The 24,507-nt window shown below is 43.9% G+C and overlaps 1 gene segment (V, D, J or C); it reads left to right on the top strand.

Moving 5' to 3' along the window:
• Nucleotides 1-9,273: 9,273 nt before the first annotated feature.
• LOC145356477 (Ig kappa chain V region 12F2-like) overlaps nucleotides 9,274-24,507 on the top strand; it is a 31,791-nt gene continuing 16,557 nt past the window's right edge. Inside the window, 1 exon segment of the V gene segment in view lies at nucleotides 9,274-9,386. Coding sequence covers nucleotides 9,329-9,386 — 58 coding nt within the window.

The following is a 24,507-nucleotide window of genomic DNA, read 5'->3' as shown; positions in this document are numbered from 1 at the left end:
CACAAGCTTTCAAGGAGACTGCCTCTTCGTCAGGTGAATGGAGAGTTCTGGCCTCAGACAGAGCATATAAAGCACAGACAGTTTAGAGATTACTGATTAGAATGCGAATCCTTACACCTAACCTGCAGTTCAAGACCTGAAGTGGCTGACAATGTGAGTGGTAGGAGCACTGATCACAGGTTACAGAGATGTGTATTGTCTCCAGACAGTACAGTAAGTGAGGTTTTGCAAACCCAGGCAAGTCACGGGGGTTACAGACAGTGCGACATGAACCCAAGATCCCTGTTGAGACCGTCCTCATGTGTGCAGAACTTGGCTATCAGTCTCTGTTCAGCGACTCTGCACTGTCGTGTGTCGTGAAGGCCGCCTTGGAGAATGCTTACCCGAAGGTCAGAGGCTGAATGCCCGTGACCACTGAAGTGTTCGCCAACAGGAAGGGAACACTCTTGCCTGGTGATTGTAGAGCGATGTTCATTCATCCATTGTCGTAGCGTCTGCACGGTCTCCCCAATGTACCATGCTTCGGGACATCCTTTCTTGCAACGTATCAGGTAGACAATGTTGGCCGAGTTGCAAGAGTATTTACCATGTACCTGGTGGATGGTATTCTCACGTGTGATGATGGTATCCATGTCGATGATCCGGCATGTCTTGCAGAGGTTGCTGTGGCAGGGTTGTGTGGAATTGTGGTCACTGTTCTCCTAAAGACTGGGTAGTTTGCTGCGAACAATGGTCTGTTTGAGGTTGTGTGGTTGTCTGAAGGCAAGAAGTGGGGGTGTGGGGTAGCCCTGGCGAGATGTTCGTCTTCGTCAATGATATGTTGAAGACTCCGGAGAAGATGTCGTAGCTTCTCCGCTCCGGGGAAGTACTGGACGACAAAGGGTACTCTGTCCACTGTGTCCCGTGTTTGCCTTCTGAGGAGATCGGTGCGGTTTTTCGCTGTGGCGCATCGGAACTGTCGATCTATGAGTCGAGCACCATATCCTGTTCTTATGAGGGCATCTTTCAGGGTCTGGAGGTGTCTGTCACGATCCTCCTCATCTGAGCAAATCCTGTGTATACGGAGGGCTTGTCCATAGGGAATGGCTTCTTTAACATGTTTAGGGTGGAAACTGGAGAAGTGGAGCATTGTGAGATTGTCTGTGGGCTTGCGGTACAGTGAGGTGCTGAGGTGACCGTCCTTAATGGAGATGCGTGTGTCCAAGAATGCAACTGATTCTGGGGAATAGTCCATGGTGAGTCTGATGGTGGGGTGGAATTTGTTGATATCATCATATAGTTGTTTCAGTGATTCTTCACCATGAGGCCAAAGGAAGAAAATGTCATCGATGTATCTAGTGTACAGCATCGGTTGAAGATTCTGTGCAGTGAAGAAGTCTTGTTCGAACCTGTTTCTGTGGTCAATGATGAAGAAATAGCTGATCTTGAAGAAAGAGGTAGCGATCTCTATGGTGTGACCTTTTCCATCCTCGATGGAAAGTTTAAACTTGTCATCATGGAAGGGGGATTTCCAACATCCAACAAGAATGATATTAGGAAGCATGGTGAGTAAGCCAATCAAATTGAAGTACTCTCACAGACAGCCAATCAGGAAGTTAAATGCACTGAATTCCTTCACATCCCACTTAAATTTTCGGATTGCAGAAATAATTATCAGAATTGGATCTAGAAAGCAACATAATTAAACCTCAAAAAATACATTATTTTTAAAATGTGGAGATTTTTAATCATAATGGAGAAAATCCACAAAAAATAGTTTTTAAAGACCACTGAGGATGTTTAGTAGTAATTATGTATACAGAATATCACTGTAAATTGAATGAAACATAACTGCCGGTGGCATGGTAGCACAGTGGTTAGCACTGCTGCTTCACAGTGAAGGGTCACCGTCTGTGTGGAGTTTGCACATTCTCCCTGCGTCTGTGTGGGTTTCCTCCAGGTGCTCTGGTTTCCTCCCGCAGTCTGAAAAATAGGCTGGTTAGGCGCATTGACCTGAATGGGTGCCGGACAGTGTCGACCAGGGGAATTTCACAATAACTTCATTGCAGTGTTATTGTAAGCCTTACTTGTGACTAATAAATAAACTTTAACTTTTCTCATGGCTCTCACAGTGAGACCAACTGTTTAAAAGTGAAGGTTTTCACCAGTTTACTGATTGTTAAGCGGTTGCACTCCCACAGTGTACCTGCTGGAATAGCATAGAATCACAGGCAGTAATTCAGGAGTTCTGCAATATTCTTGCGTATACTGATTCCCATAGCAGCTATCAGTGGAGGAGTTATAGTGAACGGTAGCTGTTTTACCATTATTCCCTCCACAAGATCTGGGCAAATGTTAGTGCAATTTAAATTTAAGCAACTGAAACTTAACATTGCATTTCTTCATACTTTCATCAGGGAGAATGTGCAAACTCCACACAGACGGTGACCCTTCACTGGGAAGCAGCAGTGCTAACCACTGTGCTACCATGCCACCGGCAGTTATGTTTCATTCAATTTTCAGTGATATTCTGTATACATAATTACTACTAAACATCCTGTGTAACTCAGTTGAATTAGGCGTGCACTCCATCTAGTGCTTCTTAGTAAAATAACAGTTAGCTTTTGTCATGGTGGGAAAATAGCTCTCCCTGCTGGAATTGAAATTAAATGTCAAATTACATTTTAAAGTAGCGCTATTTAAATGTACTCAGAAGGAAGTAGATTTCTACAACACTTCGGCACTTCATTCTGGGTGTCCCAAGGTATGTCACAACCAATTATTACTTTTTCAAAATGTCGATTATTATCTAATAACTTTGAGTAACTTCATTGTGGCTTCAAGTTATGAGGGGTTTAACACCAACAATATTTATATATATGTGTAGGAAATGGTCTGACAGAACTGCATTACAGTTTACTCTGTTCTGCTCTCTGGTCCAACTGAAATTCCTTCCCAACTGAGGCTACCTGTCAACAAAGAACAACACAGCACGGGAAACAGGCCCTTCTACCCAACGAGCCCATGCCACCATCTTAACAATGTATTTGTCCTACACCTCCCTTGACCCGTGTCTATGCTTATGGTACCCCCATTGGAAACCAGAATGTCCTTGCTCCCGATTGGCTCGGCTTCCCAACCGGCCTCTCCATAGGATCGTCCCCTTAAAGGGGCCACACGACCATAGTCCTTGTGTTCTTGTTTTGCCAATTACGCATAGTAAGACCCCAGAAGTGGAAAATCAGATGAAGGACTTGTTTTCAGTGGCAACTGTTGACTTCAGAGTCTTGGCCAAAACACAGGGTGATCGCTGCACTCCTGTCAATTTTATCTTTCTTGTTCATGGCAATCGCATATGTAAAGAAACAACTCACAACTCTCAACAGATACAAATGTTCTTTGATGGACAGAAGTCCCACAGGAAAATTATTCCAAGATGGTGCCGAAGCAAGGCAACTTATTGCAAGCTGTGCCCAGCATACCTTCTAATTCTATCTTTTACTCTTGTTCTATGCTTCTAAAACTTCATTCTGGCTCTTTTAAACTCTCTAACAACACTTTATGACTGCACTCTCTTACTTTCTTCTCTATGAACGGTATGCTTTGGCTGTATAGTGCACAAGAAACAATACTTTTCATTGTATGCTATATACATGTGACAATAATAAATCAAATCAAAAAATGGAAAAGTTATGGTTAACTAGAGAAGTCAGGATGGCATTAGAAATAAAGACGCTTTTTACAATGTTGCCAATAAGGAGTGAACCAATGGATTAGGAGTGTTTTAAAAATTAGCAAATAAAGAATGAGGAAATGATAAAAAGGAATAACATAGAGTAGAAAAGTTAACTAGCAGAAACATGAAAACAGATTGTAAGCACTTTCACAAGACTGCAAAAAGGAAGAATTAAACAGGAAGTAAAACACGATCAAACAATCTTTACAATGCAGAAGGAGTCCATTCATGCCATCGAGTCAACATTGGCTCTCTGAAGGAACAATTTACCCAGCCTCACTACCCTGCTTTATTCACCTAACCTTGCACTTTCTTCCTTTTCACAAAGCCATCCAATTCCCTTTTGAATAGCTTGATCGAACCTCCCTCCCTCTCAGAAAGTTCATCCCAGACTGAAAACAAAGTTTCTTCACAACACGTTTACTCCTTTTGCCAATTATTTTGAATCTGTTCTCTCCAGTCCCTGACGATCCCTTGAGTGGGAACAATTTCTCACTATTTACCCTGTCCATACCCCAAAGGATCTTGAATACCTCGATCGTGTCTCCTCTCAGCCTTCTTTTCTCCACAGCCAACAGTCTCAACTTCTCCAATCTATTGCGGGCTTTTTGTATTTACCGCTTTAAGAATTCTAAGGGAGTGGATAGCAGGGAGTTGCGGGGGAGCAGGCTTTAAAACAGCGCCAGGTTTAAAAGGAGGCCTGGTGTAGACAGCGGGCAGCATCAGAGCGGGCAGTGGAGTGAGAGGGAAGCAGAGTGAGTTACTAGGGCTTAGGATCAAAAGGGCTGGGGAGAAAAAAGGCCAAGTAAGTTCGTGTGGAAATTTCCAATATTACTACAGTGAATAATGGAGGGGCATGTGATGTGTTGTTTCTGTATGATGTGGGAGCTGGTGGACCCCAGGGTCCTTCCCAGTGACCATGTCTGCAGTAAGTGCAGGTTGCTGGAGGAGCTCCAGCTCAAGGTAGATGAGCTGGCCTCCGAGCTACAGACACTGAGGCTCATCAGGGGGAGAGAGGGTGCCATTGTCAATGGGGTGCAAGTGACATCCACCCCCACTAGACTGGCTAACTCTAAGGGTCAGGAACAAGAGGGGGCTGCTGAAAGAAGGAAGGAGGGTGGGGAGCGGAGGAAGGAGGGTGGGGAGCGGAGGAAGGAGGGTGGGGAGCGGATGCCTCAGCCTCTCAATCTGCATAACAGGTTTGAGGTTCTTGCTTCCAGTCTGGACGAGAACGAGGGAGGTGAGGTTGGTGAGCAAACTGCACACAGTACAGTGATGCAGATGCAGGACATAGGCAAAGAAAAGGTGAAAAGGAACGTAGTAGTAATTGGGGATAGTGGGGTTAAGGGTACTGACACTGTCCTTTGTCACAATGACGAAGTGCACAGAAGGGTGTGTTGTCTGCCTGGTGCTCGGGTCCAGGATGTCACATCTGGGCTGCAGAGGAACCTGGAATGGGAGGGTGAGAATCCGGTTGTTGTGGTACATGTGGGTGCCAACAACATAGGCAAAATGCGAACTGAGGATCTGGGGAAGGAGTATGAAAAGCTGGGAATGGAATTAAAAAGTAGAACCGACAAGGTGATTATCTCTGGGCTACTGCCTGAACCGAGTGCAGATGGGCGTAAGGTTGATAAGATTAAGGAAGTGAATGGGCAGCTCAGGGATTGGTGTGGGAGGAATGGGTTTGAATTTATGGGGCATTGGCATCAGTATTGGGGTAGGTGGGACCTGTTCGGGTGGGATGGGGTTGGTCTGAACCGTGCTGGGACCAGAGTCCTGGCGAATCGTGTAAATAGGACTGTAGACAGGGCTTTAAACTAATTAGGCAGGGGGAGGGTGCGAGGGTAGGTGACATTACGGGGTCTAAAGTTAAGGAGAGGGTACAGGTAAGGGAAGAGGCCGAGGATGTCCCAATAATAAAGGGAGTAGGGGGCGTGAGTATGGTTGGTGGCGTTCTGACAAATAGGGTCCAGGTGAAGGCTGGGATGAAGGCACTTTATCTGAATGCACGAAGCAGTCGGAATAAAGTGGATGAGCTGTTGGCGCAGATCAGCACAAATGGATATGATCTGGTGGCCATTACAGAGACGTGGCTGCAAGGTGACAGGGACTGGGAGCTGAATGTCCAGGGGTATCAAGTGTTTAGGAAGGATAGACGGGAGGAAAAAGGGGGGGGGTGTAGCTCTGCTGATTAAAGATAGCATCAGGGTGGTAGCAAGGGATGATATAGGAACCAAAGAGCAGAAAGTGGAATCGTTGTGGATGGAGATTAGGAACAGCAAAGGGAGGAAGACGCTGGTGGGTGTTGTCTATAGGCCCCCGAATAACGATCTGGAGGTGGGGCGGGCTGTTAACGCGCAAATAAGTGCGGCGTGCAGGAATGGGACGGCCATAATTATGGGAGATTTCAATCTACATATTGATTGGTCGACCCATGTTGGACGCAGTGGGCTCGAGGAGGAGTTCTTGGAATGCTGCCGGGATAGTTTCCTTGAACAGTGTGTGTTGGAGCCGACAAGGGAGCGAGCTATCTTGGATCTGGTGCTATGTAATGAGGCGGGTAGAATTAGGGACCTTGCGGTGAAGGATCCTCTTGGGGAGAGTGATCATTGTATGGTGGAGTTTCTGGTGCAGATGGAGGAGGAGAAAGTGGGTTCCCGGACACGCGTCCTTTGTTTGAACAGAGGGGAGTGCGGTAGGATGAGAGAAGAATTGGCGAATGTTGACTGGGGGAGCGCGTTGGAAGGTAGGTCTGCTGAGGAGCAGTGGAGGATCTTTAAGGAGATCTTTCTTGGTGCTCAGCAGAAATTTATTCCGATGGTCAAAAAGGACCGTAGGAGGAGAGGTAATAAGCCGTGGATAACGAAGGGGGTGAAGGAAAGTGTTAAATTAAAAGCGGAGGCATTCAGAGTAGCTAAGAGTAGTGGGCGAGAAGAGGATTGGGAGAGGTTTAAATGTCAACAAAGATTGACAAAGAAGTTGATAAAGAAGGGTAGGAGAAACTATGAAGCTGGGTTAGCGCTTAATATAAAAAAGGATAGCAAGAGTTTTTATAAATATATGAAAAGGAAGAGGCTGGCTAGGGTGAACGTTGGACCCTTAGAGGATGAGAAGGGGGACTTAGTGGTAGGGGATGGGGAAATGGCTGAGGTCCTGAATAACGTTTTTGTTTCTGTCTTCACGGAGGAAGATGTGAATAATTTGCCGGGTGTTAGCGATGGAAAGGTGGTAGGACTGCAGGGTCTCAATGACATTATTGTTACTAGAGAGGCGGTGCTCGACAGACTGGAGGGACTGATTGTGGACAAGTCCCCAGGACTGGATGGAATGCATCCAAGGGTTCTGAAAGAAATGGCGGAGGTGATAGTGGATGCCTTGGTGGTTATTTTCCAAACGTCGCTGGATTCCGGGGAAGTGCCGGAAGATTGGAAAGCGGCTAATGTTACGCTGTTGTTTAAGAAGGGTGCCAGGCAAAAGGCAGGGAATTATAGGCCGGTTAGTTTAACGTCTGTTGTAGGTAAAATGTTAGAATCCGTCATCAAGGAGGAAATAGCGAGGCATCTTGAGGGGAATTGCTTGATAGAGCAGACGCAGCACGGTTTCGTTAAGGGGAAGTCGTGTCTGACGAATTTATTGGAGTCCTATGAGGATGTGTCTAGGGCGGTGGATAGAGGAGAGCCGGTGGATGTGGTCTTTCTTGATTTTCAGAAGGCGTTTGACAAGGTACCTCACAAGAGGTTATTGCAGAAGGTAAGGGGGCATGGAGTTGGGGGTAGGGTGTTAGCGTGGATAGAGGATTGGTTGTCAAATAGGAGGCAGAGAGTGGGGGTTAATGGGTGCTATTCGGATTGGCGGTTGGTGACTAGTGGGGTGCCCCAGGGGTCGGTGCTGGGGCCTCAGCTATTTACCATTTATATAGATGATCTGGAGGAGGGAACCGAGTGTATGGTGTCGAAATTTGCTGATGACACCAAGATTGGTGGAACGGCAAATTGCGCGGAGGGTGTGGAGAGTCTGCAGAAGGATCTAGATAGGCTGGGCGAATGGGCCAGGAACTGGCAAATGGAATTTAATGTTGGCAAGTGCGATGTGGTCCACTTTGGTAGGAATAATGGTAGGAAGGACTATTACTTACGTGGCGAAAAACTGCAGCAGGCGACGGTGCAGAGGGACCTCGGGGTCCTTGTGCATGAGTCGCAAAAACCCAGCCTGCAGGTGCAGCAGGTGGTCTGGAAGGCAAATGGGATGCCTGCCTTCATCGCGAGGGGGATTGAATATAAAAGTAGGGAGGTCTTGCTGCAGCTGTATAGGGCATTGGTGAGGCCGCAGCTGGAGTACTGTGTGCAGTTTTGGGCGCCGCACCTGCGCAAAGATATTTTGGCCTTGGAGGGAGTGCAGAGGAGGTTTACTAGGCTGATACCGGAGTTGAGGGGGTTGAGCTATGAGGAGAGGCTGAATAAACTAGGCTTGTACTCGTTAGAGTTTAGAAGAATGAGGGGAGATCTCATTGAGCCATATAAGATGATGAATGGGATGGATAGGATAGAGGTGGAGAGACTCTTCCCGCTCAGAAAGGACAGTAGGACTAGAGGGCACAGCCTCAAGATAAAGGGGGGTGCGGTTTAGAACGGAGTTGAGGAGGAACTTCTTCACTCAAAGGGTGGTGAATCTCTGGAATTCTCTGCCCGTTGAAGTGGTGGAGGCTGCCTCGCTAAATATTTTTAAGACAGGGGTTGATGGGTTTTTGATAAGCGAGGGGATTAAGGGTTATGGGGAGAGGGCGGGAATGTGGAACTGAGCCATGACAGATCAGCCATGATCTTATTGAGTGGCGGGGCAGGCTTGAAGGGCTGGATGGCCTACTCCTGCTCCTATTTCTTATGTACCCTCAAAGTTAAGGTTTATCGTTGGAATCATTCTTGTGAACCTCCTCTGTACTCTCTCCAATGATGTGGAGATGCCAGTGTTGGACTAGGGTAAACACAGTAAGAAGTCTCACAATGGCAGGTTTATTTGATAGTAAAGGCCACAAGCTTTCGGAACGCTGTTCCTTCGTCAGAACTCTCAAATAAACTTGTTGGACTTTAACCTGGTGTTGTGAGACTTCTTACTCTCTCCAATGGCCAGAACTGGCAACCAGAACTCATTACAGTAGTGCTGAGGAGACCTAACCAGTGTCTTACTCAAGTTCAACATGACCCCCTTACTCTTGTACTCAATGTTCTTATGAATAAGGCCTAAAATAGATAATCTAATTTTACTAACTGCTCTCTCAACATATTGTGTTTAGTCCACAAACTGATTTATTGAATTAGTTAGAATGCTTATTACAAATTACAAAACCATGTATTTTTGTTTTCATAAAATAAGCTTTTGAGTCTTTGCACTTAATTACATCAACATGCGTTGGTTTCAGTTGTTGTATTGAGACACAAGCATTGCTCCCAGCAGAGGGTGGAATACTGAGGCTTGTTTTTTCTCATAAGCAGTCAAGCGAAATGTGATTTGTTTTCTGTTTTGTGGGTTGGACTGACACCAGCGGAAGTTTAAATGGAACTATATTGCTGCACTCTGTGATGTCTCGAGAGAGGTAAACTGTGGACATCAAGCATGGCTGCACAAGTATTCCACCTTCTTCAGATTCTTTTTGTTCTTGTGATTGCTGCAGGTAGGACATGGTTTTACTGTGAAATCTTTGAAATATTTGACAGTGGGAGTTTATTGGTACAAATACTGGCATATCTTCAGCATAAAAATAATTCTGAAGATCCACTTTATAACATATACTAGGGTAGACTAAAATGGCCTGACACACTCAATTTGTTTTTGAAATTCTCCTATGAAACATCTGTTTCCCCTTCTCACTTCAGGTTTAAAATTCTTCTTGAAACTTAACTCCTCTAATCACACTTTGCCTAATTTCTGCTCTCTTGGTGTTCAAGTTTTTCACCACTCTGTAGAGCACTGTAAAACATTCTAATGTATTTCTATGTTAGACGTAATTCATAGAAATGCAAACTATTGTTCTTTTATGTGGCAATGTGATATCTTTAATTGTTGTTTTGATTTAAGTTTAGAATGATGAAACAAATGCACCAAAATAATTGTTACTTAGATAGTAAAAGTAAAATGGTATAATTAAAATTCTTGCCAGAACAGCATTGAACAAATGAGAATCTCCTTGTAAGTTTAAACAAAGGACTTGGTGTGACCAATCTGAGAGAGTGGTGGAGGGGGAGGGGGGGGTGACGTGGTGATAGCTTATTAAATATGAAAATTGCATTCAGCAGATATAGAGCAACCAGCTTTCATAAGAACATAAGAAATAGGAGCAGGAGTAGGCCATCTGGCCCTTCGAGCCTGCCCCGCCATTCAATAAGATCATGGCTGATCTGAAGTGGATCAGTTCCACTTTCCCGCTTTCTCCCCATAACCCTTAATTCCCTTGTCTATCAGAAACCTATCTACCCGTGACTTAAATATATTCAGTGAGGCAGCCTCCACCACTTCAACGGGCAGAGAATTCCAGAAATTCACCACCCTTTGAGTGAAGAAGTTCCTCCTCAACTCAAATCTAAACTGCACCCCCTCCCCCCCTTATTTTGAGGCTGTGCCCTCTAGTCCTGCTATCCTTTCTAAGCGGGAAGAATCTCTCTACCTCTACCCTATCTATCCCCTTCATTATCTTATATGTCTCTATAAGGTCCCCCCTCAGCCTTCTAAACTCCAACAAGTACAGACCCAGTCTATTTAGTCTCTCTTCATAGGCCAACCCCCTCATCTCCGGTATCAGCTAAGTGAACCTCCTCTGCACTTCCTCCAAGACCAATATAACCTTGCGCAAGTGCGGCAACCAAAACTGCACACAGTACTCCAGCTGCGGCCTCACCAGTGCCCTGTACAGTTGCAGCAAGACCTCCCTGCTTTTATATTTTATCCCCCTCGCTATAAAGGCCAGCATCCCATTCACTTTCTTGATCACCTGCTGCACCTGCAGACTGAGTTTTTGCGATTCATGCACAAGGACCCCCAGGTCCCTCTGCATCGTAGCATGCTGCAGTTTTTCGCCTTTTAAGTAATAATCCCTCCTACTATTATTTCTACCAAAGCGGATAACCTCACATTTGCTAACATATTACTCCATCTGCCAGGTCCTCGCCCACTCGCAATCTCTCTGCAGACTTTCCACACCCTCCACGCAATTTGCTTTTCCACTCATCTTCGTGTCATCAGCAAATTTTGTTACCCTACACTCAGCCCCCTCCTCCAGATCATCTGTATAAATGGTAAACAGTTGAGGTCCCAGCACCGAACCCTGCGGCACTCCTCTAGTCACCAACTGCCAACCAGAATAGCACCCATTTATTCCGACTCTCTGCTTCCTATTAGACAACCAATCCTTTATCCACGCTAACACCTTACCCCCAACTCCGTGCACTCTACCTTTTGCAGCAACCTTTTGTGAGGCACCTTATCAAACACCTTTTGGAAATCCAAAAACACCAAATCCACCGGTTCCCCTCCGTCTACTGCACTAGTCACATCCTCATAGAAATCCAATAAATTCATTAAACACGACTTCCCCTTAACGAATCCGTGCTGCGTCTGCTTGATCAAACCATTCTTTTCCATGTGCCTCGCTATTTCTTCTTTGATGACGGATTCTAGCATTTTTCCAACTACAGACGTTAAACTAACCGGCCTATAATTCCCTGCCTTTTGTCTGCTACCTTTTTTAAACAGCAGCGTAACATTAGCCGTTTTCCAATCTTCCGGCACTTCCCCGGAGTCCAGCGAATTTTGATAAATAATTACTAAGGCATCCGTTATCACCTCTGCCATTTCTTTCAGAACCCTGGGATGCGTTCCATCCAGTCCTGGGGACTTGCCTACCTTCAGTCCCATTAGTCTATCAAGCACTACCTCTCTAGTGACAGTAATCTAAGCAATTTTTTATATTCTCATATTTTAATGCCTCAATGACTAATTTTCAGATCTATTGTTTGCGATTAGAGATATCCAATGTTAGCTTATTGATATTTGGTCATTTGATTGAGGCTTTTTCGAATTTTGAGAATAGTTATTAAGTTAGAGAGAAACCTTTCCTATTGTTGAGAAAGTCCGAGACAAGTTTGCTTTGCATAAAATCAGAGCCAAACTATTCAAGTAAAAAGTTAGGAAGTGTTTCTTCATGCGCAGAGTAGATGGGTAGGATAGGTTGAATAGACTTGGCTTGTTTCCATTGGAGTTTAGATGAATGAGGGGTGACTTGATTAAGCTATATGAGATTCAGGCTGACCTTGACAAGATAGATGTGGACAGGATGTTTCCCTTTGTGGGTGAGTCCAGCACTAAGGGGCACTGCTTTAAAATTAAGGGTCAGCTTTTTCGGAGATGAAGAAAAACTTTTTCTCTCAGGTGTTTGTGCGATTTTGGACCTCTTTACCTCAAAACACATTGGAATACGGGTCACTGAATATTTTCAAGGCAAAGGTAGATAGAGGCCACGATTCTCCCATCCCACTGCTCTACAAATTAAGCGCAGTGGATTGGGAGATTCTCATGCTGGACGATTAGTGGGGTTGTGCGAGCAGGTGGGAGATGTCCCACCTGCATCTCCCAGCGGCGGACTTCTGGCAGTGTCTGTTCCGTGCTGGAAATTGGCAGCGAGGCACAAAGGTCACTGACATGGTCATTGTAATAAAATCTCAATACGATTAGCCAGCCCGAAACTGAAGTCTTCAGGCCCATTAGCATCCCCCACCCCATCGGAGTATTCCACTCCAGTGGGGATTACAGTGGCTCCCCACTAATGTGGCCCAACCCTGCTGAAGTGAAGGGGGTGTAATCAGGGCCCCCTAGATGCGCAGTGGTCAGTTGGTGGGGTGAGGGGTGCCCCCGGGCAATGCCAGCCTGTGCCCCCAGCACTGCCCAAGGGACAAAGTACATGGGGCATGGGGCAGTGCCAAGGGGGCAGGGCCTTTGGGAAGATGGGATCAGATCAGCCGGGCCCAGGGGATGATCGGTGCGAACTGTCACTCTGCATAGGGATCGGTTGGGGAAGCAGGGAGGCCAGAGATTGGGATGGGCTTGGCAGGGGCTGGGTCAGCCCACTGAGGGGGGTCAGCACTGCAGGGGGCAGGGGGTCACGACTGCAGAAGGGAGGTTACTGTCGGGGTGGGGGTGGGGTGAAATCAGTGTGGGGGAGCTAGCGATCGCGGCGGGTCTGGATGGGTTGGTCAGGTCTGGACTCGGGAATTGTCGGGGGGCCAGTGATCAGGGACAGAGAGCAGGCATTGCAGGGATCGTGGGGCTGGACAGCGATCGAGGACGCCTATGTTCTTTATTTGTCTTACATATGCAAGCTGGCAAACGTTTGCTACATAACTTCCACTCAGTGCTGGGAGTCAGTTAGCAAAAGCCCCCCAAAGCAACAAGGCTGACCCCTTTTATACAGTTTACAACCCCATCAGGTAGATGTGATTTCAAACAAGACTTAAACACAAATCACTTGATTCAATCAAAAATGAGTAGTTACAGGAATTGCTGTATTAAAAAAAAGAACATCCTATTAAAATACACATTTACTACTTACAACCTCCACCCATCAGAACATAAGCATAATGTCTTTAGGATACACCATTTGTTCGTGCAAAAGAGAACATTATCACATACTCAGTTAGACTCGCACCGCAGCTGGGCTCAGCAAGCTGGAGTTGTGGTTAACCAGTTTTGTCAGTTTTCTTCCATGAGCTGTTTCTCTGCCGTTTTTGCAAGCCCAATAGTTCACCTCTCCCTCTACAGTGGACATTAACTCTTTAATATCTCATTCCCTCCTTTTATCATTCCATGATAATGAACTCGTAAATCGTTTTACAGGGGGCCGTTGGAAGAACAGGACAAATAATAACATCGGCATTTGAGAAGAAATAAAATGACCAGTTCCACCAAGATAATGATTCCTAGGTGTACTATCATTCCTCTCCAGTCTCCAAATATGTTACCAAACGGTCACCAACCAGGACGGTTGTAATGATTGAATTTCTGCCCTTCTGTTCTGATCTTATCTGCTGTCTCTCTAATGTGATTAGCTAGGCTTGTTATATTTTCGGAGGAATCAGGGATATAGGTGCAACATTCTGTTCCTACTAGAGTGCGTGTATCTCCCGATTCAGCCAGTAAATAGTTCAAAGCCATTCGGTTTTGAAGGGCTACCGTTCAGATGGCCATCATTTCTGCCGATACCTCAGATATCACCGTGCCCATTCTTTCCAGACCGTCTGCTGTGTTATTGGCTATTTCCTCGAGAGCCAAGGCTATGTTGATCTGTTCTCGTGCAGTTTTGGCTGTACCATAGAGAGGAAAGGGTATCATCCAAGATCGCTGGGTTTCTGTGATAGTCCGTTTTGATCTCAAAATGTGTATCTTGGGGCGGAGGCATGGGAGTCATAATGTTGGACATAGGGGACCATATACGCTAGACAGCAGGATCCTGCCCAGTCCCAAGGGAGCAATGGATAGGCGTTGTTTCCGCCGACAATATAGCTGCCATTATACGTAATCATGTCGCTAAGTAGTTCTGCATCTATCCTTAGTTAGGCAGAACCACTAGAACACCCAATTTTCAGCATGTCCCTTTGGTGCCCCCAGTGACATTGAAAGTCTGGGTACAGCCACTACAGTCTACCGGCTTAGTCCCATTTCTAAAGATATATACGGATCCATTCTGCTGATTCATGATGACAAAATGGGATGGGGAATCCGACCTATTGTATTTGGATTTGAAGCTATGAATAAGGGACGTCAGGTTACACCCAGCAGTTTTCAGAGTAGAAACATCACTCATAATATCTACTTGGTAGTTACCTCCAATAGTCTGCTTCATCCCCCACATTGAGCGCTGTTTTGATGCAATATCCATCCTATTGTTTCCTGTGTGGATAAGGGGATGGGGAACAAAGGAATCTCTCTTTCGGCATGGGCAAGAATATGTGAACATACCCAACACTTACTCAGGTTTGACTGCAATTGAAGGGGGAATGGGTTAATGAACTTTGTAATACTTGGAGATTTGTAAAAAGTATTGTAAGACTTGTTTTTGTGTATCCCAGACAGATAAGAAGGCAGCTTTCCCTGTTGTTGTACACAAGTTTATGACAGTCCCAGCTAATTGTGTTCAGGAATGTGGCTAATATCTATTTTTGTGTCTTTAATATTATGGACCTCTGTCTAACATAGTAGAACTTACATACATGCCTTCATATATATTTGTTATGTATTGTTTATGCATTATGTACCAATATATTATGTGCTATACGGGTACCTACGAACATAAAATTGTTATACCGGCCCCATTATCTTTTATGCAGTTAACTTGTTTGTGCCGGCCTGTATGTTAACTAATAGCTAATCACACCACAGGTTTTGAGATGTAGGACAATTGTGGTCTTGAAATAACCATGAAGAAACCAATGCGGCAACCATGTTCACATGATAGAGGACAAACCACAGCCTGGGAACCTGCCGAGCATGAGGAAATGCGTATGTGCTTGTGGGGCTATAAATATGTGCTCTTAATTTGTGTTCGGAGAGAAGCCTGGGGAAGCGTTGTTAGGTACCAGGTGTAGGTCCCAAAAGCTTTTGAATAAATTTGCTACACTTTGACTCACAGCTGGCCTCAGAGGTATTATTTTACCTACAACAGCAATGCATACAGATAAGACAGGTACAGAAAAGTATTAGAATGCAAATGTCAATTGGTTAGCCCATTTCCCAGACTTTTTTTCCTTTGGATTGGTCATCCTCGCACCAGAGGGATAGCCAAAAGACTGAGGATGATGAAAATAAACTTTATGGTTTATCAGTAGGTTCCGGTGTCCAGCATTTACAGTCACTCAGATTATACAGCGAGGTTGTCCTTGAACCTTGATTGCAGTTGGAGTCTGGAGGAGAACTTGGAATGGTCCTTTCCACTATGGCCCAAGATTGGGTTGATCCCAGTTCTTTATTAGTACTAGATCTAAAAATTAACTCCCAACTTATTAGCATTTACATACATTGAACCGAACAAACTTTACACGTGAACATGAGGATTACCACAGATAACATTTACTCAGTATAGGAAAGTCACAAAACAAACAGATATTACTTTGTAAAATTATCTCACATTCAAATGTTTACATCATAAACTGAGAATATATTTCAATGCATCTCTCTTTGAAACACAAAACCCATACAAACTCTCTGTCCATTATCCTTTAATTTGTCAAATTAAACTTATTTGCCTCTTTAGAATTTAGGCAACTTCCCATTTATAAATTGGTTATTTTGTGCACTCAATCTATTCTATCAATTAAATGTTAGAAACAGTAACACTTGAGTGTAACCAATCACTTTAATTTGAAAATTAATAGTGAGAAAATCTGAATGAGCCAAACTCTTCAAGTCTCAATTATCACTAGGTTGTGATAAACAATTTTGGAGTCTTGAAGCTACTAGACATGTTATTCACGAGCCATCTATTTAAAACAAAACACAAAAAATATACTCGGCTTGGAGCCAAATGAATTAATTTGGTCTCAAAATCTGTCAAATTAAAAACAAAAACAAAAATAAAACTTACAACCTCCAATGTATATAATTTTTTAATTGCCAAATTAAGAACAGGAGATGGTGAAATCTCTGCCTGTTAAAAAAAACACAATAAATAAAATACATTCCAATGTGATGATGTCGCGATTTCTTCAAGACAAAGAGCACATGGTTCCCTTCAATGTTTAAATCCTTTATTAACAAAATTTGAACCAGGATTATTCAAAATTCAAATTGGTTATTTCAAATTTCAATTCACTTACTTTGATTTTGAAATTTCAATTTACTTTTTCAAAAATTGTGTTCAATGTAATATATATATTATTTATGTATTTACATTTATACTGTTAAGCAGAATCATGGCCATTGATTATACTTAAAAGATAAAGGAATTCCAAAAATTGATTTCAATTTAATCTGATCCAATTTTCAATTCTTATTTAAACTCTGTATCATACCCATTGTTGTAAAATCACAATGAAGGGAAGAGCATTAAAACATTAAAGAAAACAACAAAAACATCCACACAACCACTTTATTAAACTCACACAGATACACATGGAAGCTTCCAACATTCATTCCACAGTACTTCCTCTTTCATTCAAACTTAACATTTTAAACTGGGATGAAAATAAAACACTTAAAGAAAATACAGAAAATTGATTAAGACAATTGCTTTCATTCTTCTTTCTTCCAAACTATAATTAAACTCAAAAACAAAAGTAAATTCAAGAAATCTTACACTTAAATTTTAACAGTTTTAACACTTCCTCAGCCCCTTTGAAGTTAAACCAAAATGTAAAGCATTGCATTTATTGGCCACAATAAATACTCCACAAGAACAAACAGGCTTTAACAACTCCTGCTCTCAATCTAATGCAATAATAACCACTTACATTCGATAAGCAACGAGACCACACAAACGCACTGAAATACAAAAACGACTCAAATTATTGGCTCAACCTTAGATTTTCTCTAATCAATTTTCCATCTTGTCAACTAATTTATACTTCCCTAGTAAAATCATAGTTCCTTTCTCTCAAAATTCTGTAACACACACTGCACACTCCTTCCTTTTTAAAAAGACAAAGGACCACTCTTTAGAGGACTCGAACCTCAATTGCTACCAACCAGGGGACTCGGACCCGAGGGTCAACCGGGGGAATCGAACCACCCGATGTCTTAATAAATAAACCTGGGGACTCAAACCACCAGGCCACTCAGGGGACTTGAACCACCCCGTAAAGGACTAGTCAGTGTTCAAGGACATACGTCATCTCTGGGTTCCATCAATACAGGGCCTCGGGAGGTGAGGGGTTGACTGAGTATTAGTTCAGTGAGAGAGACCAAGACTAATCTTCCCTTGTGGGCCCATCCGTCTCACATTACTGACACCCAGGCAATCGCTTGTTTAGTCCACCTCAGGGGACATTTGTATATGTTGGAACCCTGCTCACAGCGCCAATTGTTAAGTTCGTTTTCCGTGAGATTCTTCTGTCCCTGATACAAAGGCAAACACAAACTGTTGTCTGATTCAAAAGTTTTTTATTTGACTTACATATGCAAGCTGGCAAACGTTTGCTACGTAACTTTCATTCAGTGCTGGGAGTCAGTTAGCAAAAACCCCCTGAAGCAACAAGGCTGACCCCTTTTATATAGTTTGCAATCCTATCAGGTACTTATGATTTCAAACAAGACTTGAGCACACATCACCCAATTCAATCAAAAATGAGTAGTTACAGGAATTGATGAGTGAAAATGAACATCCTATTCAAATACACATTTACTACTTATAACCCCCACCCATCAGGGCATAAGCATAATGTCTTTAGGATACACCATTTGTTAGCACAAAAGAGAACATCATCACGTACTCAGCCAGACTCACAGCCCAGCCAGGCTCAGCAAGCTGGAGCCTGTTGTTCATCTGTTTTGTCAGTTTTCTCCCATGAGCTGTTTCTCTGCCATTCTTGCAAGCCCAGTAGTTCACCTTTCCCTCTACAGTGGACATTAACTCTTTAATATTTCATGCACAACATCCTGATCTAATCACTGCACAAGTCCCACCCCTTGCCACCAAGATTTAATCCAATGCCAATCTGTGATGAAGTACCACAATGCGCATGGCTACCATCTCATCATTAACTTTAGCAAGAGCAACTGCTGTTTCATTGGTGACTTGTCCCAAAATGGAGCGTAGAACCAGAAATTCATTGTCGCTTTAGCTACTTCATATTGGGGAAACAGTACGCCAAAGAACTGTTCTGTTTCTGTAATAGCATGTCGATGTCTTGGCAGAGGAGGGAGTTTTGGAGTGTGATATATGTATGGGATTACATATCCAAGGTAACATGACCCCTTCCATCCAACAAGAAGCCTAGGATATGCCTTACTCCCACAACATAGAACATAGAACACTACAGCACAAACAGGCCCTTCGGCCCACAAGTTGCGCCGATCACATCTATACCTACCAATCCCATTAGATCCCATGTACTCATCCAGAAGTCTTTTAAAAGGCCCCAGTGAGTTTGCCTCTACCACCAGCCACAGCAGCCGATTCCATTCACTCACCACCCTCTGAGTGAAAAACGTTCCCCTAAAATCTCCTCTGTACTTGCTTCCCAGCACCTTAAACCTGTGTCCTCTCGTAGCGACCATTTCAGCCCTGGGAAATAGCCTCCGAGAATCCGCCCTATCTATTCCTTTCAACATTTTATAAACCTCTATCAGGTCGCCTCTCAACCTTCGTCTCTCCAGGGAGAAGAGACCTAGCGTCCTCAACCTATCTTCATAAGGCATGCCACCCAATCCAGGCAACATCCTTGTAAATCTCCTCTGCACCCTCTCAATAGCTTCCACATCCTTCCTGTAGTGAGGCGACCAGAACTGCGCACAGTACTCCAAGTGGGGTCTGACAAGGGTCCCATAAAGTTGCAGCATTACCTCCCGACTCCTAAACTCAATCCCTCGATTAATGAAGGCCAGGACACAATACGCCTTCTTGACCACATCCTCCACCTGCGAGGCCGATTTATGAGTCCTATGGACCCGGACCCCAAGATCCTTCTGCTCTTCAACCCAGCTAAGACTCCTACCCTTGATATTGTACTCCTGCATCCCGTTGGTCCTGCCAAAATGGACCACTACACATTTATCCGCGTTGAAGTCCATCTGCTATTTCTCCGTCCAGTCTTGCAACCTATCTATGTCACGCTGCAACTTCTGACATCCCTCCAGACTATCCACAACACCACCAACCTTCGTATCATCGGCGAACTTACTAACCCATCCCTCCACTTCCTCATCTAGGTCATTTATGAAAATGACAAACAGCAAAGGTCCTAGAACAGATCCCTGGGGCACTCCACTGGTGACCAACCTCCATGCAGAAAAAGACCCATCCACAACCACTCTCTGCCTTCTGCAGGCAAGCCATTTCTGGATCCACAAGGCCAAAGCCCCTTGGATCCCATGCCCTCTCACCTTCTCAAGAAGTCTTGCATGGGGGACCTTATCAAACGCCTTGCTGAAGTCCATGTAAACCACGTCCACCGCTCTTCTTTCATCAAATCCATGTTCCATTGACAGTTGGATAAGTGTTGCCTCCTCTAAAGTAATCAGAAATATTGCAAGATTGGTCATTACTGGGTGAACTCATGCATAGCCAGGTGGTTCGATCACTCATGTGTTCACATTCACTCATGCTCAAGTTTTCCCCTTGGCCTTCCATGTTTCTAGCACAATATATCACTTTTGGTTTTGGTGTTGCTGTTTTAAAACTGAACTAGAAGCTGGTTCCCCTAGGTTATAGATAGGTGTATATGTGTTTATATGACCTAACTTCCCTGCACAAGATTCACTGTTAAGAAATTCTTTCCTTACCTCTCTACTGAATCCCCCTCCTGCATATATGGAATGTGTGAACAATGTGTTAGTCAATCTAGCATCTGTGTGTGCCGTATATAAGTAAATATTAACATGTACCTCCCGAAGGGAATGCTGAAAGACCTTAGTCGCTGGTCCTACCTGAGTCAAAATCTGTACATTCAATATTAAAAAGATGTAATCACATGCATTCAATACAACTTCTGTCTTACAATCAAGCACAATTGTTGATCAATGTCGGGTAATAATACAGCTTGTTTACTAAAGCTCGCACAATCACTGTGCCACACTTTGCATGCACTGGCAACTTGTTTCTGTGTTCGGAGATGTCCAGTTGATCTTGATTGGAGCTGTGCTTTGATTCTACCTGTGGCATGTCAGAGATATTCTGTGCGCATGATCTGTAATAGAATACAGATGGCCTCGTGACCTTAAATTTAGCAATCAGAATAAACTCGGTCTAATCAGATTCTCTCCACTTGTACTATTGTATTAAATCATTCTGTCGTTGGGTCAGGTTCGCTACCACCAGGATACAGCATTAACTGAGTCCAGTGTCTGCAGCGTAGGCCACACTTCTCATCAATTAGGGCACATAAGGTAATGGTGAAACTCATGACAGACACAAAAGACCCTTACAGGTGAGATCCTAGCCCCTTTGTGTCTCACATGAGTTTCACCATTACCTCATCTCCCGGTGAGGGCAATTTAGGAGTACTGTCTCCTGCCAATTTAGTCCAATCTCCATGCTGCTATTGCTTGATCACTGCTTTTTAAGAAAATGTAGATTGTGTATTACATCCCTCCATTTTCCCTCCACCATCCCTCAACTCTGTAGTTGATATGGTATGTGAAACCTCTGCTTTATTCCCAACATACAACAGATCTCTTTCAAAACTCTCCCCTTGAAATGAGTTCCCGGATCAGAGTCCAGCTGAAGAGGCATTCCCCACCTGGGAATTATCTCATTTGGTAATATCACAGCTACTGTTGTAGCTGAAGAACAAAAGGACTTAAGAGAGAGGAGCAGGAGTAGGCCATCTAGCCCTTCGAGCCTGCCCTGCCATTCAATAAGATCATGGCTGATCTGAAGTGGATCAGTTCCACTTACCCACTTTCTCCCCATAACCCTTAATTCCCCTGTCTATCAGAAACCTATCTACCCGTGACTTAAACATATTTAGCGAGGTAGCCTCCACCACTTCCTCTACCTCTACCCTATCCATCCCCTTCATTATCTCATACGTCTCTATAAGATCCCCCCTCATCCTTCTAAACTCCAACGAGTACAGACCCAGTCTATTTAGACTCTCTTCATAGGCCAACCCCCTCATCTCCAGTATCAGCCAAGTGAACCTCCTCTGCAACTCCCTCCAAGGCCAATATATCCTTGTGCAAGTCTGGTGACCAAAACTGCACACAGTACTCCAGTTGCGGCCTCACCAGTACCCTGTACAGTTGCAGCAAGACCTCCCCACTTTTATATTCTATCCCCCTCGCTATAAAGGCCAACATTCCATTCGCCTTCTTGATCACCTGCTGCACCTGCAGCAGGCTCATGCACAAGGACCCCCAGGTCCCTCTGCACTGTAGCATGCTGCAGCTTTTCGCCTTTTAAATAATAATCCCTCCTACTATTATTTCTCCTAAAGTGGATAACCTCACACTTGCTAACATTATACTCCATCTGCCAGGTCCTCGCCCACTCACTCAGCCTATCCAGATCCCTCTGCAGACTTTCCACACCCTCCATGCAATTTGCTTTTCCACTCACCTTCGCGTCATCAGCAAATTTCGACACCCTACACTCAGCCCCCTCCTCCAGATCATCTATATAAATGGTAAACAGCTGAGGCCCCAGCACTGATCACTGCAGCACTCCACTAGTCACCAACCGCTAACCAGAATAGCACCCATTGATACCAACTCTCTGCTTCCTATTAGACAGCCAATCCTCTATCCACGCTAACACCTTACCCCCAACTCTGTGCACCCTAACCTTATGTAGCAACCTTTTGTGAGGCACCTTATCAAACGCCTTTTGGAAATCTAAAAACACCAGATCCACTGGTTCCCTTCTGTCTACCGCACTAGTCACATCCTCATAGAAATCCAATAAATTCGTTGAGGTATCTTTACATGGAAATGCTTCAACCCACTGAGTAAACTGGTCTTGGTCTACAGTTACTAAACTGGATGTTTTCCCTGTACCCATGGTAACAGCCCTGTAACATCCAAGAGAATTGGGTCTGGGTTGACTTCCCATTTTAATCTTGCAGGGACATCCTGCCATCACTAGGGTGAACTGCAGACACCTCTGACAATACTAACATTTCTTCAATAAATCAAACATTCAGTCCCTGCTCCTGTGTGTTATTCCGTGATAAATCTTCAACAGCGAATGCTGTTTACTTTAGGAACTACTATTTTTCCTTTTCTCCTCCATACTCCATCATGACCTTAGCATCCTCCATCTTTTTTCCATTACTCCTTTTCCTCTTCATCTGCTTGTTCCTGCACTTGTTTTACATCAATATCTGGATTGTCCTCAATTGCAACAGGTGCTAACCGTATAGACTGTGTCCGTTCCCAATCCTGTTTTACTAAGGCCTTTGCTGCCTAGTCGGCAAAATGACTTCCTTGCTGTATTTTATTCTCAATTTTCCTGTGAGCTTGAACTTTTATTACTGCTGCTTCGAAAGGAACACTGGCTGCATGGAGTAAATTCTTGATTATGCGGGCAATGGAGGGTCATTTTTCCCATCAAGGTGAGAGGCACTGGCACATTGACCACCCACGAGGCACGAGCTAGTGCCCTCACACACCAGTACGTCCCTCTGGCAACTGGGTAACCGAGTGGAGTAACACTCTATCGGTCTCAATCTGTCCCCATGCTGCTGAGAACTACAGCTGCCTGTATTCCATCATTTTCCTCACAAAAAATGTGTAATGGTTTGGTGACCAAAGCTGGGGCTGTCACCAAAGCCTGCTTCAAATCTGAAAAAGCCTGTACTTCCGCATCTCATCACTCCATCTTTTCCGGACTCGCCCTTTCTCTCTTTATCAAGTCCTGTAAGAGCTTTACCATTCGGGCATAATCTTCCACAAAACTCCTACAATAGTTAAAAAGTCTTCAATGCTTGTTTTACCCTTTTCCCGTTGAAAAACCTTTGTACACAAATAACCTTCCTCCCATCCTCTGGAAACTATCTTTTCTTTTCCCAAATACTATAACCTCATAACATCTTTGAAACAGAAATCAAACCTTCCAATTTGATCCCAGGCTATAACTTATTTTAATTGTTTGTTCTTATCTTAAATAATATCATTTTATTAAGGTAACTTGTTTACAGCGCATTTTCCTATGTCAGAATCATCCCAAACTCAGAAAACAATATTTTGGGCTTTCAACTGACCATTAGTGTCTCTCTTATCTCTTTTTCCTTTAAGAAAACTTGCTTCCTTCATCTATAGCTATCACCTTAACTGTGTTCTACTTCCTAGAATCCCTTTAAATGTCTCCCTTGTATCCAATGAATCCCACTTTTAATTCTGTCCTCCTCTGTTTACTATCTATAATGAATCTTTTATTATCCTGTTCATTTTCCTTTCTCATTTATTCTACTGAATTATTTCCCTCATCTCTAATTATATTAATCTGTCAATTTTGTGTTATAGGCAGATCTCCCTTTTAGCCCGACTGGCATCTAATAAGCTTTCAACCTTCCCATATTCAAAATTTACAACAGGGTGTGCTTTGTGTTCAAATCTACTTCACCAATTTTGAGGTTGATTCACTACTTTGCATATCCGTGTCACACATTTTAACTAGAATGCATTATGGCAGCATAATAATTCCCATCATGAAACACACACTCCCATTCGATCTTATGCAAGTCCCCTTTCTGTTAGATTTTTGATTTTATGTCTTAAAACTACTTCAAATCTTATAACACAAAGGGTTAAACAGAAAGGGTTAAATCTCTGCTTGTTTCAGCAGGAGAGGAGTAAATTTGCTCAGATTGACATCATCACTTCAAACACTCTGGAATAATTCTTTCCATTTATCGTTTCATTGTCAGTTCCATCAAGCTCCAGGGACCTGGGTTCGATCCCGGCTCAGGTCACTCTCTGTATGGAGTTTGCACATTCTCCTCATGTCTGCTTGGGTTTCCTCCGGGTGCTCCGGTTTCCCCCCACAGTCCAAAGATGTGCGGGTTCGGTTGATTGGCCATGCTAAAATTGCCTCTTAATGTCATGGGATGCATAGGTTAGAGGGATTAGTGGGTAAATATGTTGGGATATGAGGG

This window comes from Carcharhinus amblyrhynchos, chromosome 21 (genome assembly GCF_965287045.1).
Source record: "Carcharhinus amblyrhynchos chromosome 21, sCarAmb.v2.hapA, whole genome shotgun sequence".
Classification (NCBI taxonomy): Eukaryota; Metazoa; Chordata; class Chondrichthyes; order Carcharhiniformes; family Carcharhinidae; genus Carcharhinus; species Carcharhinus amblyrhynchos.
This window is presented reverse-complemented; position numbering and strand designations above follow the sequence as displayed.